Below are 16,823 nucleotides of genomic sequence, written 5' to 3'. Positions count from 1 at the left end.
CGTATGCCAGATATCTAGACAAAGACACCCCCAAGACACAGCTAGCAGCAATCACTGCCCATGACATAGAGGGTCTGCGGTGGGGTTTTGGTATACTTGCCGATGCAAGATGAATGCGGCGTCCTCAACTCTGGTACCCCGCGCGAGTGAGGTTCCCCAAACCCCTTTTTGGGACAGCATAGCTTCGCCGACGAAGCTTCAACCATATCAACCCGCGAGCTCATCGTCAATGTCGAGAATCTCTTGGGTAAGAGACTGCACTCCGTCTTTAGACAGCATGTCTACACTGCCCTCCAAGTCCTTGACTACGTGCTCAAGACCGCTCATCAAGGCCGCTAGCTCAGCACGTTGAGCCTGTATCTCGGACAGTAGCTGGGTGTTCGCTTTCTGGGTGGTCGACAGCTCGGATTGCAAGGTCTCGGATTGGGCGGAGAGGAAGGGCTGGAGGTGGGCGAGGGCGAGTGTCTCAGCGGGGAGTGTATGCGGTCTGTTTGCAGTTAGCAGATGCTGGTCATCAAATTACCGACGTTACGTCCGCACGGGCTTCGGCACTATAGAGCTTCTAGCGCCTCGTATCGAAGAAACTCACGGGGTAGGTGGCTTGACAGTCTCTCCATTGGCCTCTGCCTCTGCGCGCTCTTTGCGTTTCTTGGCATCCTGAACAAGAGCATCGAGAGAGTTTAAAGATTGGACGACATTCCGTGAGGCGAGGATCTGGTCAAAATTGTTCTATGGGGCAGAAGGGGCGAAGTCAGTCACCGGGTTTGCAGGGCTGAGACACGGTGGGGATCGTCGGCTCATCCAGGGACGGCGCCCGCGGCATGCGAGTAGCGCATGGAGCTTGTGCTGTTATCGCTCACTCACCCTTGCAGCGTCTCCCACTCGGCCGGTAAAGTCGCGCCAGAAGGCATCGAGGTTCTCGGGCACATATTGGGCAGGCGTCGGGAAGCAGGCGGCGAAATTGGCGTAGGAGCAGCGCTTGATGGTCGCGTCGAGGGCTTGCGCGAAGATGTTCTGTAGGGCTGTCGCGCGCGGCCCGGGCGAGTCGGCTATAGGCGGGGCACGGGCAGGGGACGGTGAGCGGTCGTTGGCACTGCCGTTCGGCTGCTCGTCGACAGCGGCCGGCATTGTGGTGCGGCTGTGGGCGAGATTGTATTGGCGATGGGAGAGCAATGGGCGGGCGTGGGCGCTTGTTTACGGTTCGTCGGCCTATATTTGGGTCGCTCAAGTCGGCAGCGCCGGCTCTTGGCGGGACAACCGGCCGGCGCAGCGCTCAAGCCACAGCCAAGCTGGGGCAAGCTTGACACCAACTTGAAACCCAACCGCACCCTTTTCTCTGCTGCTGCGAGAGCTCCGCCATGCATACCACACCGCCCTGAATTGCGGCGATTGCTGCTCTCGGTGCTACGCGCAGCGTCTCCATGTCCTCGTCGGCCCCATTCTAAGCCCGCCTTTCTGCTCCATGTGCCTTCAAGGTTAAATTACCTTCGGTTCCAGTCTCGTATCCGCCAGCGGGTCATGTATAGGCCGAGTCGTGCCCGACATGGTGCATGGGTGAACACCACCGAACCAGGCAATTTTTAAAGCGCTCGGGGGAGGGCTAGTGCCCGGAGGCCAAGGGGCTGTGCCACAGGGCTGAAGTTACGGCCAACCCACGATCCGCACGCCAAGTCCGACCCCAACTAGTCTGATGTTATTCTGATGCTTCTGCCTGCTACTTAATACTCAGAGTTTGCCCCAAGACTTTCTTCTGTACCACCGCTCGCTGCACTTTCCTACAACCCAGTCACTCATTTAGTTGAAGCGACAAGATTGCTCCTCACAAACACAATGGACGCCCACGCCGAGAAGCAACAGCTTGCCATGGCCTATGTATGACACCATGCCCTTCTTCGCTTACCTCAGCAGTACTAACAGTCGTCAAAGGCCCAGATGTATCCTACCTGCACTGAGACGGGCGGACTGATGCCTATTCGCATGTCGAGCACACACCTCAAAGTTCCTCTCCTTGTCTCGATTCCGCCGCCTTCAGCCCCTCGCGTCAGTCGCCGAGAGTACCTCTTCGACGAGGAATCGCAGGAGCTGCTATTGGCTGAATACAAGCCCTTTACGCAGTGGGCCGCTATTTTCCTCGTCTTCATTGGCCTCTTGGTCTGCGGTGGGGTTGTCTATCTCGCCGTGCTTGCTTCGGTTGCTCCGCCTCCGCAAGGCCTGAGCGTGGCCTGAGCGCAACGGGCCAATGCAGCCGCAAGGGGCGGCATGCAATCTTTCTTTCTCATACGAGACCGGGATATCCTACCAGGGTCTATACTATACCGCCCTCACGCCAGACTTCAAGACAACCGTCACCAAAAGGGGCTTTCTTCCGCGGATGCTAGCAGAGAAGCGCCAGAAGCGCCCAGTTCCAACAGGGGACCTGGAGAGCGTCTTGCGCAGGGGAGCGCTCGGGGACACGACCTCCCCCCACCCGGGGCGTGGCCGATAAACCTCAAGCAGGTTCTGTTCTTGAATATGATTGTTCATTGTAACGGGTTTTCGAGGGACTAGGGTCGGAGGATACGCATGCGGGGAGATGATTCCAAGGATTGGAGACTTTTCGCAGCTGGTGCGAGCTTTCTGGATGAGGCAGGACACGCTCGCGCTGGAAGGTCGGCGTCCGACTAGGAAGCACTTCCGGCGCTTCTAGGAAGGAAGGCCATGGACCCTTTTCACGTGGATGGAAATACATGGGATGCACGATGAAGGCTTTGAACGTGGATCGGAAGTAGCGCGTCCCTGCTGCATGCGGGAGGCGTTTGCTTGGAGGAAGTCGCGCGTTTGCGACGTCCCAAAGCGGTTAGACCGTCGCGTCATGGCATACAGTCCATACATTTATTTCCTTGAGTAGCTAAACAACAACTCTTACCTCACCATCTCACGCTCATCACTTCCCTCTCAAAGCTTCAAGTGACCTGCGCGGCCAATTTTGTCGTCGCTCGTGCCCTCAGACAGGTATGCCGCTTCTTCGCGCACGCAGATATCCGCGACACTTTGCATTTTCATCCTCGAAGCTCGTCTGCCTCGGTCGCTCCAGCTGACAACGCGTTCATCAGACTCCATTCGAGGTTCCAGGCAGGTCCTGCGTCAACCAGCAACCATGCGGAACCTCTACACGCCGCTCGAGAGCAACCCTTACCAGCCTCACAAGACGGTCGAAGCCAAGTACACCTTGTGCGAGACTTGTGAGCGCAACATCGAGAGCAAGGATTGGCCCGCCCACCAAGCCGGCAAGAAGCACCAGAAGGCCAAGAAGGAGAAGGAAGCCAAGGAAGCTGCCGCAAAGAAGCCTGTCCAGGAAGACAAGGTCGCCGACTGGGGCGATCAAGTCAACGACGATGCTGCCCAGCAGGAGGAAGCCGGTTGGAACGACGAGAATGGCTTCACCAGCACCGGTCCTTCCAAGAACAAGGGTTCTAACGGTACTTGCTACAACTGTGGTGAGCCCGGCCACATGAAGGCCGATTGCCCCCAGCCTCCCAAGGGCGGTGGAGGTGGCGGTCAGGAGTGGTAAGTTGGACGCTATGAGTCGATGCTACCTGAATCAGGCGAGAATACTCACTGTATCTACAGCTTCCACTGCGGCCAGCCTGGCCACCGTAAGAGCGAGTGTCCCAACGGCGGCGGCAATGCCTGCTTCAGGTGTGGCGAGTTCGGTCACCGCAAGGCCGAATGCCCCAACCCTCCCCAGGGCGGTGGCGGCGGCGGCGGTCGCCCTTGCTTCAACTGCGGCGAGATCGGCCATCTCAAGAGCGAGTGCGTCAACCCGACCAACCCTGCTGCTGGTGGAAGCAGCCGTACTTGGTGAGTGTCCTTCTACAATGATTCCTAACTTCCGTTGATACATTTTAGCTACAAGTGCGGCCAGACTGGACACATCGGCAAGGACTGCAACTTCTGCCAGAACTGCGGAGAGGAGGGCCACGGCTTCTTCGACTGTGATAAGAAGCGGGACTGGTCCAAGATCACCTGCTCTGTTTGCAAGGAGAAGGGCCACACTAAGAAGAAGTGCCCCAAGGCCCAGGAGATGGAGGCTAGTGGAGGAGGCTTTGGCGGTGGCTTCGACAGCGGCTTTGGCGGCTCGGCTTCCGGTGGCTGGGACTCTGCCGGTGGTTCTGGTGGAGCGACTGGTGGCTCTTGGGACTCGAACGGTGGCGGCGGTACCTCCAACGACTGGGCCGGAGACGCTCCAGCTGGCGGTGCTGGTGGTGGCGGCGGCGACTCCTGGAACAACGACAGTGGCGCGGGTGCTGCTGGCGACGGCAGTGGCAGCTGGGACAACTCTGGTGGCGATGACAACGCTACCGGCTGGTAAATCCCAGCCCCATCCTGGGTTCAACCTGGGTTCTCACGACAACGACGTTCATCATAACGAAGTTCAAGCTCAGTTTCACGATGGCTATTTCTACAACTGACGTAGAAGTCACCTGTGGACATTATTACGAGAGTGTTATACGGGTTTCATTGAAAACAAAGGGCCACGGTTGACTAGCTTTTCTATAGTAAATCCACTAGGCTCTTCGCTAGACATGCATCTGATCAGTGCCTCGTGATTCGAAAAAAAAAAAAAAGCATTCTGCGAATGTGCTTTCACTGACTATGTTAGAAGTTGGCTTTACTTATCACAGCACGCCATCAATGCGGGCCCTCCCGAGGGCAAAAGAGGTTCTGGAAGTAACACGCTTAGCGATTATTCAGACCCGATCAGGTAGTAAACCACGTCGAGAACGCATGTTCATGACAGATTTATAGTCTAGAGAAATTCCGCATGGTACTTTTTGAGGAGCTTGGAGACCAAACTTGCTGTTGTTGGCAGAAGCGATCAACCAGGGGTGTATTTAGCGCTTTCTTTCGGGTAGCTCAACACATCACCCATTCACCTCCTCAGATCCTCGCCTCAGCCAGCCGCACATCGTTGCCCTCGACGCTTCTTGAAGAATCGCGGACACAGGTTTCTGGCAGACGAAGAACGGGGAGATGAACGAGACGCACAAGCGACTGGCCTTTGGATTCCGATTGATTTCGACCACGAAACCGAGCATACTTTCCGTACTCAGTGTTGGATCGTTTCTCGCGCCAGAAATGGAAGAATTTTGGGGATCTAACAAGATCGTCTCTTCTGAGCTCTCACAGCAAGAGACATCGCTTAGCAAACTGTTTATCGCGTCATTCAATGTGCTACTACAGAGGAGTGCTGCAGCCGATGGCCAGCGCGAAGGATAGCAGGGCTCTAGAACATAGCGTAACTATGCCCCCAGCTTTGCTTCAGAAAAATAACGTATATGGGCAGTTGAAACTATCGTCCGGACGTGTATGTAGAGTTTTTAATTCGACATTCTCGTCCGGACGATAGCGCTAACTACCCATGACATGACCAAAAAATAAATCCGCGCTAGCCATCGGCTGCGAGAAGGGACTGTATACAAAGCAACCGTCAGCTTTCTTTGCAAGGTGAAACCGGAATATTTCCGGCAGCATTACGAACCTTTCTTAAGGCTCTACAGTACGAAGCTAAAAAAGGCTTGATGCGGCATTGAAGGGCGGAAGCGAAGTCTCGGCGCTGATGATCTTATTGCGATTGCAAGGGTTCCCGTTCGTTGTCAGCGATTTGTGTAAAGCTCTTCAAAATCTCGCGGAAAAGGACCCTTCGGAAGCAGTACCGAGGGATAGTTTGAGGATCCCGATTTAGAACGAGGCTTTTGACCAGGAATTGAAGAAGGAGGACTCGGTGCAGACAGCCCCTTGTTGGACCCGCAAAAGAGGTCGAAGAAAACTATGGACAAAGAGCAACATTGAGTCTCCCGCGAAGCTTCTGGTATTCAACCTAACGGGCAGCAGAGCAAAGTAGAGCTCAGAGCGTCTTGGCAATTCGCTCCGGGACTCGACAATGACCAGGACACAATGAGTTCGACGGGAAGAACTTCAAGATGATCGCCACTACCAACACCAACCACGACTTCTCGGGTGGGAATGTATCATCCGCTTTATCACGAATTCGTTTGTGATGCACGGACTGTCATAGTCCACCAAGATATTCATTTGGTGAATCCAAATGGGATTCTGTTGATAGGCGCGTGGACACTCATAGAGTGTCCACTTGGATGTGGACGTGTTTGGATAAAGGCAAGCAGAGAAATGGCGGAGACTGCAAGAGAGTTCACCTTCCCCCCTGGAATTCTGGTGTATGATCAACAAAGACAAAGTCTCGTATCAGCGCATCGTTGACCACATCTTCAAATGCCGCGAACACTACAAGGTCCCAACAGACAGGCAATTCCCCGCTGGTACCTCACTAAATGGCTCCAGGACCTTCTCCGTAGAACTCTTTGTCTATTCTGCGAGACGTGTCGTCCAATAAGTGTATTCTCGGGGAACCAACCTTATTAATAAGATTTCGGGTGACCTTCAACTGTTCATGCACCAGTCCAATCAACTTCGTTCGGGAAAGAAAAAGTGGGCGATTGACGAACAAGCACGTCAGAAAATTCTGAAAAGAAAAGTTAACTGACATATATCTGATACATATCCAGTAACAGGAACCAAAATCAAATCGTATCGTGTCAAAATACTCTATCGCCCCTCACTACGACGCAATTCAACCTTTAAGCCGTGCGGGTCAAAGTTTCTGTCAAAAATAAACTTTTATCCTCGTCAATACCTGAAAGCTTAAATTCTAATATAGCCATAAGACAAGCATAGATCTTATTCCCGTCGAAGTTTTATAGCATTTAAAGAATTTAGATCTTTGTGAGAAGACGTAAAAAAAAAGTTGCATAGGGTCCCAGCGGGTGGTGGTTGGGCATCCTCGACCCAACATGAGTTTGATTTTTGGGTTCTACGCCTATAAGCCTATACACACCCCTTCCCCCCCTTCTCATTCGCGAACCATCTCTCCTATTCCCCAATCATCTTTCCCCCCTCAACCCCCTCGCCCCCTCTTTCTCCCTTCAGCCAGCCATCAAACCTTCAACACCACCTCCGCCAAATCCGCATCCTCCTCAAACCTCCCCCGCATCCCCACCAACTCGTCGACATCCCACGTCGCGTGCACGAACCGTCCGCGCAGAAAGCGTCCGGCGTCGCTCGCCAGCCACGTGGCGAAGCCGCCGGGCAGCGAGGGGTCGTCCCAGGGGAACATCTGCTCGGTGAAGCCGATGTCGACCCCGGCGGGCGTGAGCAGGGCGCCCGGGTGGAGGGCGTGCGCGCGGACGGGGCGAAAGGTGGTAGTGGAGGAGAGTTGGCGCAGCTCGGTGTCGAGGTGGCGCAGCATGAAGGTGTGGAAGGGCAGCTTGGAGGCGCCGTAGAGCGACTGCGTTGGGAAGAGGGTGTAGGACATGACGTCGGCGATGGCGATGATGACGCGGTCGGAGGAGGAGGTGGTGGAGGGGGAGGACGAGGCTGGTGGTGGTGCTGTGCGGACGGGCGCGCGCACCTCGCCGCTCATGTCGGCCACGGGCATGTACGCGGCCTCGGGCACGAAGGCACGCACGGCGTTGAGGTTGCCGAGAACGTTGGTCTCGAACGAGGCGCGCAGCGACTGCTGGGTGTAGCCCAGCACGGGGAGGCCGTGGTCGACGTACGCGGCCGAGAGGACGAGGATGTCGATGTCACGGCGCAACTCTACCTTCTTCCCATCGTCATTGTCGTCGCCGCTGTTGATGCGCCGCCGGACGTCCGCGAAGACGTCGTTGACGCGGTCCTCGTCGGTGATGTCCACGGCGTAGGTCAGCACCTTGTCGACGGCTCCGTCACTACTCTTTTCGCCAAACTCGTCGCGCAGCCCCGCCGCCGCCTCGGCCAGCACGGCCTCGCGCCGCGCGAGCAGGACGACGGTGCGGGCCCCCGCGCGCAGGAAGCCGCGCGAGATGAACAGGCCGACGCCCGTCGCGCCGGCCGTGACGACGACCGTCTTGCCCGCGTGCGAGTTGGCCGGGTTGAGCGGCGAGATGGCCGCGTACTCGGTGCGGTGCGTCGTCTTGGTGAGATTGGGCCACGGGTGTGTGGATGACATTTCGGATTCTTCTTCTCTGTTTTAGCCAATGGTGGGAGTGGTGTATTGGTCGGTTGGGAGGCGTTGTTTGATAAGATGGAGCCGTGGACTTAAAAATGTAGAATGATTGTGATGGAACTGATGTTGATCTGACAACTCCCCTTGGAGTGGTGCTGCAATGCCGTACATAGCAGCCTGTTTTGCGTCTCTTATATCCTATTTCTTCTTCTCGCAGCTTGGCTTGGCGCTTACTATTTTCCCTTCAGACGGCTGGTCGAATATGGAGCAGTGATTAATCCCGCGGACGAAAAGTATCGGTTTGAAATGATTCATTCTGACCATGATGCTCTCAGAAGGTCTTGGCCTAAGAATCATCATCCGATGTTCTGTAGGTGGAATGTGCAAACGGTGGGGTGGTGCGTCAGTGGCACAGGAATGCCGAGAGCTTGGCTGCTGAAGGATGCGCCTTCTGGAAACTCGAAGACACAGCAAAGAAGCTGGTCTGACAAATCGAACGCAGACTCACCTGCTGGCGGGATACCTAGCGCACTCGCCATAGGGTGGCGTTTAAGGTTAAACGGACTGCAGCGATATGTTCGCCTAGCACAAGGCCATTGTCAAAGGATACATACGTAACCCAACGGCTGGTTGCATATCGCCCTGACGGCTCGCACCAAGCAACACAAGCACCACGTCGGCGGCTGACTGTGCACTTCACGTCTCCTCGACCTCTTGTACCCTCGCCCCACAGGTCGGCCTCGCGAGGCGTATGAAACGCGAACACGAAATACCATGTATAAGATGCGCGCACATATAGACTCGGGCCGACTGTTATGATGCGCACATATAAGGACAACGACGTTCGAAGAAACCTCCCGGAACGAATCGAATTCGATGAGTATATTAAAGTTGATGAAGTAGGTCTGAGCGACCGTGGAGAGAAGTGGACGGCCGGCATGGTGGCTGCTCGTTCTAGCTATATCTCCGAGTCGACAGCTGTTGCACTCACCGCCGTCATCCCCACTGCATGTACTGAACCTTGCCTTACAAGGCCTACCAGCCACGTCGGCCGGTGGGGGTTTCTCTTGAGGTCTTTTCCGGAGCGATCATCCAGCACACCGGGATTCAGCAACCTTAGCTTGGAGCGAGCGGTGAAGACAATGTTGGCCGGTTGAAGAAACAATATGAAATGACCTATATAAATTCAGATTGGTGACTTCCCATGGCGCATGAGATGGTCGAGTACGTCAATGGTATAAAATTGACTGCCTATAGTCAATAGAATACTCGTCTCTGCGCAAAGTACAACCGAGTACAGTACGGATACACAGGCTGGCGGCGCCTTATGTAGAAGAGTGGTGTAGACCTAGCCAAGAAAGGAAGCAAAAATGGCAGAAGAGATCGTAAATCTCCAGGCACCTACAGCAGTGAACATGTAAGCTCTGTTGGCCGGTCTTGTAGAATCTCCCCTGCCGCTCATTATATGTCAAGTCACTCATTTCGTCATGGTCGGCGGGGGAGCTCTTGATAACGTCATGCATGCTCCTGCAGCACGGTCCTGCGTGCGTGCAGCTTTGGAGATCACCATGAGGGAATTCATATAACCGGGTGATCGCTACACCGATTCGTGGATAAGCGAGCGAATGATGCGTCCTCTTTGAAGCCGGAATGCCGTAGTTGACCAAACTGGTAATGCGGTTTCCGTGATCACCACGTCTCAGCGCTTGGCAATGCACCCCGCCGTAACTTCAAATTTGAACCGTTTTTCTTTTTCGACCCCATGCCGTGCCAAGATCTCCAGCCGAAGATAACTGGTGTCGGGGAGGGGAAAGTCAACTTCTGAGGGTGATGACTCGGATCGGGTACGGAAGTGAGCGAGTCCGAGGGCGTGCTTGACTTCTCGGCTTGAAGAGCAAGACGTATCGACCTGCGGACACAGGTCTTAAGGCTATTTGTACACCCTCGAGAAGGATGCGCACGGCCATCCCGCTCTTCCTAATGGAGAAAAGCTGTTCTCAGAAGATCAGCTTCCCGGTCCAGATGACAGCCATAACTCCGTTAATCGAGGCCAACACTCGGCGCTCGTGCCGTACAAATCCGTCCGATTACCGAGGTGACTTCAAGCAGGGGTGCAATCCCACACGTGAAGAAGTAGCCGTTGGTGACCAGCGCGTTCAAGCACAGGCGATAGACATGAGTTGATGGACGCTGAAGCGCGGGATCGCCGTTGACGTCGTCGGGAAAGTTGATCACAAAGCCGATCGAAAAGACTCTGTGCAAATGTTGTTGTTTTAGACCTGAGGTTATTTTCGTAGATTGACTTTCCTTTCCGGCCGGCCCCCTATAGCGTGAAGCGGTCATCAGTGCTCTAACAGTGAGAGTAGATGAGTTTTAGCAATGTAGACGTGCATGAAGAGACGTGCTGTGATCAAGTCTAGCAACCTGAGTGTGCAAAGAGTGCATGCCATCCACACCAAAGCAGAAGGGCCAGCTCTTGAAACAGGACAGAGTGAACGGCCTGTGCGGAGACGCAAAAGGATTTTACAGTGGAACCTACACCGAACAACAACTGCCGGCATCGATTACCTATGATAAGCCCAGCAACATGGGACCGGTAAACCATCAGGCCCGAGTTTAAGACTGAAGTGGGATGCAGCCACGGAGAGAATGGCGTGAGCGGTAGCATCACCGTGACACCACTGCATTCCAATAGGTGCTTTGAACACTCTCTAGCCCAGGTTGCGGTTCCAGCATGTTGGCAGCGATGCCACATGGCAGACGAGGTTTCTCCGGCATGGATTCAGGGAAGCAAATCCCGAGATGGGTAGCAAGTCCGTGAGATTAACGACGAGATGAGATTCAGATCAGCGATGGTAAGGGCGGGGGAGCGTGCGCCGAGGGAACAGATACAATGGTGGATGTGGATACGGCATGCGTGGCCGGTTGAGGTCTGCGGCTGCAGACGGTGAGCAGACAAGGCAACAGATTGGCGGGCGGAAAGCGGCGGGCTGAAGGATTTGTGGCCGAATCAAGGCAGGCAATGACTCGGCGCAAGGGGCACAGTGGGCGACGTGGAAACCCCCTGGCGCCGAGTTCCGGGTAAGCCATGTGCGCGTGCGCGCCGGGACAACGGTTTGCGTACCTTGCCGGCAGAAAAGGGACCCGCCGTTGATCACTTGGACTGGAAGTCGCCGCTCAACGTCTATCCCATTCCTCATTCCGAGCTTAAGGCAGAACACCGGTGTTCCACGAGTCGTGAAATTACTCGGTGTCCGAGGAGCGCGGTGCTCCCTGCCTGGCGGATGCGGCGCCAAGGCGTCGATGAGCACCCGCACGCCCGTTCACTGCCTTCATTGGAACCCTTGGGCGTGTTGATCCTTTCTCGACTGGCCCACGGCAATGGCGTGCCTCTGCTGCCTCCACGGCCCCGGCTACAGGATCAGACCCTGCTCCCGACAGCCCCGACGTAATCCACAGGCCAGCCGTGAGGCAAGGCAGGCCTTGAAAAGCTCTGTCCGAGTCATTTCAGCCCTTCGCAATCCCCCCATCCAGAAGGACCATGGCCGCGCAAGGGGCCAGCGACGATCGGCTTAGTTGGACAGAGCCCAAGGGTCTTTTCTACCCGTTGCCGCCTGCGAATCCGTAGCGGGATCCCTCGGGTTACCAACGAAGTCCTCAGCTGGCTGCTTCAAGATGAAGTTCGCTCTGTGGTTGTCAGCCCTATTGGCGGCCGTAATCCCCACAGTCCATGCTGCCAGCGCTGCCGAACTGCAACAGATCGTCTCGGTTATGCCGGCGTGCGGAGTGCGTTGAGCTCCCCGCTTCGTTACGTCCGTAGGTACTGACACAGCTCCAGTTGCTCTGCCTCGAGAAGAACATCGCCGCATCGCCATGCGGCCTGACCGATACCGAATGCAGCTGCTCGAACTCAACCCTCAACGCCCAGATCGAGCTGTGCGTTGTGACGACCTGCAAAGTCAAAGAACAATTGAGTACGTCGTCGCTCATCTCGCCACCCTTGCTCTCTGCTGACGAATCCAGCAACCAAAAATGCCACCCAGACGCTCTGTGGCGCGCCGGTACGGGACAGGACTAAATCCGTCTCTGTTTCCGGTATCGTTGGCGGCATCTTTGCATTGATTGCCTATGTCCTCCGCATGGTGGCTCGGCATCCCAAATTCGGCGGCACGCTCGGTTGGGACGATGCTATGATGACCGTCGTCGTCGTTCTCGTCGCGCCGCTGACTTGCCTTTCGGTCGTCCGTAAGCATCTCCGAAATCCGAAAGGCAAACTTCGCAGCTAATCGAGTGGTTAGTGGCAAATCTTGGCCTTGGGAAGGACATTTGGACAATCCCTTTTGATAACATTACTCATATCCTCTACGTGAGTCCATTCATAGTAACTCAACTCCGCAGCCTGCTCACCCAAAGTCCAGATCTACTACTTCGACGAGGATCTGTATCTCTCCGCACTCCCACTCCTGAAGGTCTCCATCTTGCTCTTCTACCTGCGAATCTTTCCTGAAAAGGGCTTTCGCCGGGTCGTGTTCGTCGTCATCGGGCTCTGCGTTGGTTATGCCATAGCCTTCGTCATGGTCTCCATCTTCCAATGTCGTCCGATCAAGTACGCCTGGCTGCAGTGGGACGATGAACATGAAGGAACCTGCAACAACATCAACGCTCAGGGATGGTCTAGCGCTGCGCTAAACGTTATTCTGGACTTGATCGTCATCATCCTTCCAATGCCTCAGCTATGGCAACTGCAGCTAAACAAGCGCAAGAAGTTCCTGCTGCTTCTCATGTTCTCTGTTGGCTTCTTGTGAGTGGTTTGCATCAAGATATCATGAAGTGCATGTCTGACTCCAGTTCTAGCGTTACCATCGTCAGCATTCTCCGCCTTCAGGTCCTAATCCAGTTCGGTAGCACGCACAACTTGACCTGTGAGTTCTGCCCCGCTCTTTCCATATTAACCGCATGCTTACTAGTCCAGGGGATTACACACCTGTTGGATATTGGTCCACCATTGAAATCCATGTTGGCATAATATGCGCATGCGTAAGTCTTCGTGTGTGATATTCCAGAATCCGATCAAAGCTAACAACGAGCATCAGATGCCGGCTATACGTGCGCTGCTGATGCAATGGATGCCCAAGGTCATGGGCCAAACAACCAAGGACAAGTCCTATGGCCAATCCTCATCAGGATTCAGCTCCAAGTTTGGCGGCAGCAGCAACAACGCTATGCCAAAGGGCAGCCAGCTCTCAAACCGACCAAAGGGCGAGGACGACGGCGACTTCATACCGCTAGTTGACGTCGAGAGTCAGGCGGGCACGTCCGTCCATGGTGGACCAAGTTTGCCACCCACCAGAGCCGGGCCGCACGCAGCCCAGCCTAGGGAATTTCAATGATCTCTCCCTCTTTCCTTTTTCTAAGACACGACGGACTCTTCTGTAGTGCGGATCATAGCACGGATATTGACGACAATCTTCATGAGGAAAAGCTCGAATCGCCTCACTTTTCACCCATGAATCTGTCGTCTTGGATGATGGCAACGGGAACAGCAATTGGAACGGTAAAGGGTGGGATAGAAATTCCGATGCGCGTCACTGAACACGCAATCTTTCGTTTGTCTCTTTTCTTGATATCCCAACTATTTTGGACGAGGTTACGGGGTTTTCCATGGCGGCATTTTGGTTGGTCGGATTAGATACGGGCAGTCGTTTGATGTTCAGCGTAGTAGAGAGACGCAAGATTCCAGCAGTAATTGAATCCTGGTGCATTCCTTCCGAGAAATGCATCTCCGCGGCGGCTTGGCACGTGAACTGGTTGCTGGTAGTCAGAGGGAATCGGGGGCGTCCGTAGTCCCAGCGACCATCGATAATCCCTGAAAATCCGTCCGGTGGCGTCAGTAGTCTTGATACTCCTATTCTCAAAATCCTGCAAAGCATCTAAGCTTCCCTCCAAGACGACCGGGTGGATAGCGTACCAAAGTAGACATGAATCCTAGACAGAGACATCCAACCAGCGACCTCAGCACTCCTTACTACGATGACGGCGGAGGATGGGATTGGAGCTAGGGTAAACTTTTAAGCCATGCACAGACCCTATTCGCGGAATCTGGTGTTTGAGCTGAATGGACTACACCATCTCAGGGCTTGTACGGGGTTCTAACGATTGCGGGGGAGGATTCACGCTAACTTATTTTAGGAATACCAATTAGGCTAACTAATTGGTGTCTTGCGACTTTGTCACGGAAATCCTGAAAAGGGGAGATCTCCTTAGTGAAGAGGTGAGGTCTTATTTTCAAATGCTCTTTATAGGCTCTGATGTGCCAGTCCTGGTGCATGGTACCAAGCGTTGCGATTCTTCTTTGTGCATATCATTTGGCTGTCATTTTGACGTCGTCCTCTCTTTTTAGTGGTAACTACGCGCGATGTTGGTCGAGAAATACCTCGGCTTGGTGGCTGCTTCCGCAGCGGCTGTTTCAGGACTGTAAGCTCACAGACGGTTTGTGAGATGGCTCTTTTTACTCACTCGATATTAGCTCTATCCCGCGCTCTCCCGCGGAAACTGAGAAAAGATACATCCACGAGCATGCCCGGCGTTCCGTCAACTCTACCTCGGAGTATGAATACGTCGTTGTTGGCTCCGGGCCTGGTGGTGGACCTCTCGCAGCTCGCCTTGCTCTAGCTGGCCATAGTGTTCTGCTGATCGATGCTGGTGATGACTACGGCAACACGACGGAACAGATGGTCCCGGCTTTGAATGCGTTCGCTACCGAGTACACTCCGATGAAATGGGATTATTTTGTGCACCACTATGCGAACACTACCAGGCAACAACAGGATTCCAAGATGGTCTGGAGAACGGTCGAGGGTGACAAGTACGTCGGCAAGAATCCGCCCGAAGGAGCCGAACCGCTGGGCATCCTTTACCCACGCGCTGGAACCCTTGGTGGATGCGGCTCGCATAATTCTCTGGTCACCATCTGTAAGTGATAGACTGGATACTGTTGAGCGGTTCACTCATGCCGTTCAGATCCGCACGAAAGCGACTGGAAGTATATCCAGGACCTGACAAACGACGATTCATGGTCTCCGAGCAACATGAGGACATATTTCGAAAAACTGGAACGCAACCGCTATCTTCCCAACTCCGTCAGCGGTCACGGTTTTAGTGGGTGGCTTGAGACCTCCCTGGCTGATCTATCCCCTGTCGCCACGGATCAGAAGCTTCTCTCTTTGGGCATTTCCGCTGCCATGGTATGTTTGATGATTTTGGATAGGAAGGAGGGTAGTGGCTGATTCACACACAGGCGATGGGCCGAGGTCTCACTGGCAAAGTGATCAGTACTGCGACAGAATTTGCCCAAGCTCTCCTTACGGATATGAATGCTCCCGGACCAGAGCGTGATGCTACTGAGGGCCTGTACCGGGTTCCATTGGCCATAGATGCAACCAACTCCAAAAGGAACGGACCTAGAGAGTTCATCCTCGACGTGGCAAATGCTGTCAACGTTGACGGCACCAGGAAATACCACCTTGATATCAGCTTGAATACTTTGGTGACCAAAGTCCGATTCGACCAGTCGGGTCTTGTGCCAAAGGCAGTTGGCGTGGACTATCTCAGTGGACAGAGCCTATATGCCGCTGATCCTCGCTATGCAGGAGCCGAAGGCATTTCTGGAACTGTCATGGCGAGCAAGGAAGTCATCGTTGCTGCTGGCGCGTTCAACACCCCTCAACTACTCAAACTCAGTGGTGTTGGCCCGAGGGACGAGCTAGAGAAGTTCGGTATTGACGTGGTGAAAGAGCTTCCAGGTGTTGGTACCAACATGCAGGACCGCTACGAGATGGGTCTTATCTCACAGACTGAGACTGGTTCCCCTTTCAACGTCGTAAAGGATTGCACCTGGCTTCAGTCGTCGCCTGACCCGTGCCTGGAACGGTGGAAAAATGGCCCGACTACCGCACTAAAGGGAGTGTATGCCAGCAGCATTGGCCTCGCCGTTATCAAGAAGAGTTCCGCTGCCGCTGAGAACGATAATCCCGATATCTTGATCGCGGGTGGCCCAGTAAACTTTCCTGGTAAGCAATTCCACTAGGTGTGTTAGACAAGATTCTTACCAACAGAACCGTAGGCTACTATCCCGGCTTCGCGCGCGGTACCTTTTCCGATGCTAAACATTGGACCTGGCTTATGCTCAAAGGGCACTCACGGAACAACAAGGGCACCGTCAAGCTCCGAAGTGCGGACCCGCGTGATGTTCCCGAGATCACCTTCAACTCCTTCGACACCGGCAACACTGAAGACGGTGCAGACGAGAAAGACCTGCAGGCAACGTACGAGGCGATGGAGATGGCCCGGAAGATGACCAATGAGGTGATTCCCCTGGACGGCTCCTTCACCGAGACGTGGCCGGGCGCCAATGTGTCGACGGAGGCACAGATGAAGCAGTTCATCAAAGACGAGGCATGGGGACATCACGCGTCATGCACCTGCCCGATCGGAGCTGATGGCGATGAAAATGCGGTGCTGGACTCGGAATTCCGGGTGCGCGGAGTCAACGGTCTGCGCGTTGTTGATGCATCTGTGTTCCCTAAGATCCCCGGTTTCTTCATCTCAACGGCCATATACATGGTCAGCGAGAAGGCGGCAGACGTGATCATCAACGGCCCGAAGGTGACAGACGTGCTTCCCCTTGGTAGCGTCTAAGGAACAGAGCAGGCCACTATAGCGATACGTAAATGGAGCGTACAAATTGAAGCTTGAGTATTCCATGAGTGAGACTTGTGTG

The 16,823-nt window shown here is 54.6% G+C and overlaps 6 protein-coding genes across 6 annotated transcripts; 4 read left to right on the top strand and 2 right to left on the bottom strand.

Moving 5' to 3' along the window:
- Positions 1-207: 207 nt before the first annotated feature.
- Positions 208-1,128, bottom strand: LTHEOB_10252 (Mind kinetochore complex component NNF1; the record flags this gene model as incomplete). The annotated part of the gene is made up of 3 exons (XM_035506877.1): positions 208-487; positions 590-729; positions 865-1,128. The coding sequence occupies 3 exons, from the start codon at positions 1,126-1,128 to the stop codon at positions 208-210; spliced, it is 684 nt and encodes a 227-aa protein (XP_035368021.1).
- Positions 1,129-1,830: 702 nt separating this feature from the next.
- On the top strand, positions 1,831-2,226 carry LTHEOB_10251 (uncharacterized protein; the record flags this gene model as incomplete). Its single annotated transcript, XM_035506876.1, has 2 exons — positions 1,831-1,872; positions 1,927-2,226. 2 exons carry the CDS (start codon positions 1,831-1,833, stop codon positions 2,224-2,226), a joined length of 342 nt encoding a protein of 113 aa, XP_035368020.1.
- A 910-nt stretch (positions 2,227-3,136) lies between these two features.
- LTHEOB_10250 (Cellular nucleic acid-binding protein) lies at positions 3,137-4,351 on the top strand (the record flags this gene model as incomplete). Its single annotated transcript, XM_035506875.1, has 3 exons — positions 3,137-3,546; positions 3,610-3,840; positions 3,889-4,351. 3 exons carry the CDS (start codon positions 3,137-3,139, stop codon positions 4,349-4,351), a joined length of 1,104 nt encoding a protein of 367 aa, XP_035368019.1.
- Positions 4,352-6,994: 2,643 nt separating this feature from the next.
- Positions 6,995-8,047, bottom strand: LTHEOB_10249 (Short-chain dehydrogenase/reductase SDR; the record flags this gene model as incomplete). The annotated part of the gene is made up of 1 exon (XM_035506873.1): positions 6,995-8,047. One exon carries the CDS (start codon positions 8,045-8,047, stop codon positions 6,995-6,997), a length of 1,053 nt encoding a protein of 350 aa, XP_035368018.1.
- Positions 8,048-11,719: 3,672 nt separating this feature from the next.
- Positions 11,720-13,434, top strand: LTHEOB_10248 (CFEM domain-containing protein; the record flags this gene model as incomplete). The annotated part of the gene is made up of 8 exons (XM_035506872.1): positions 11,720-11,830; positions 11,883-12,018; positions 12,068-12,289; positions 12,343-12,410; positions 12,463-12,845; positions 12,899-12,966; positions 13,017-13,081; positions 13,138-13,434. The coding sequence occupies 8 exons, from the start codon at positions 11,720-11,722 to the stop codon at positions 13,432-13,434; spliced, it is 1,350 nt and encodes a 449-aa protein (XP_035368017.1).
- Positions 13,435-14,459: 1,025 nt separating this feature from the next.
- LTHEOB_10247 (Glucose-methanol-choline oxidoreductase) lies at positions 14,460-16,741 on the top strand (the record flags this gene model as incomplete). The annotated part of the gene is made up of 5 exons (XM_035506871.1): positions 14,460-14,518; positions 14,571-15,016; positions 15,065-15,288; positions 15,342-16,113; positions 16,167-16,741. The coding sequence occupies 5 exons, from the start codon at positions 14,460-14,462 to the stop codon at positions 16,739-16,741; spliced, it is 2,076 nt and encodes a 691-aa protein (XP_035368016.1).
- Positions 16,742-16,823: the final 82 nt, after the last annotated feature.

The sequence above is a fragment of the Lasiodiplodia theobromae genome (assembly GCF_012971845.1).
Source record: "Lasiodiplodia theobromae strain AM2As chromosome Unknown scaffold_37, whole genome shotgun sequence".
NCBI classification, from domain to species: Eukaryota; Fungi; Ascomycota; class Dothideomycetes; order Botryosphaeriales; family Botryosphaeriaceae; genus Lasiodiplodia; species Lasiodiplodia theobromae.
Note: the sequence above shows the minus strand (reverse complement) of the source record. Positions and strands in the feature narration are given on the sequence as shown.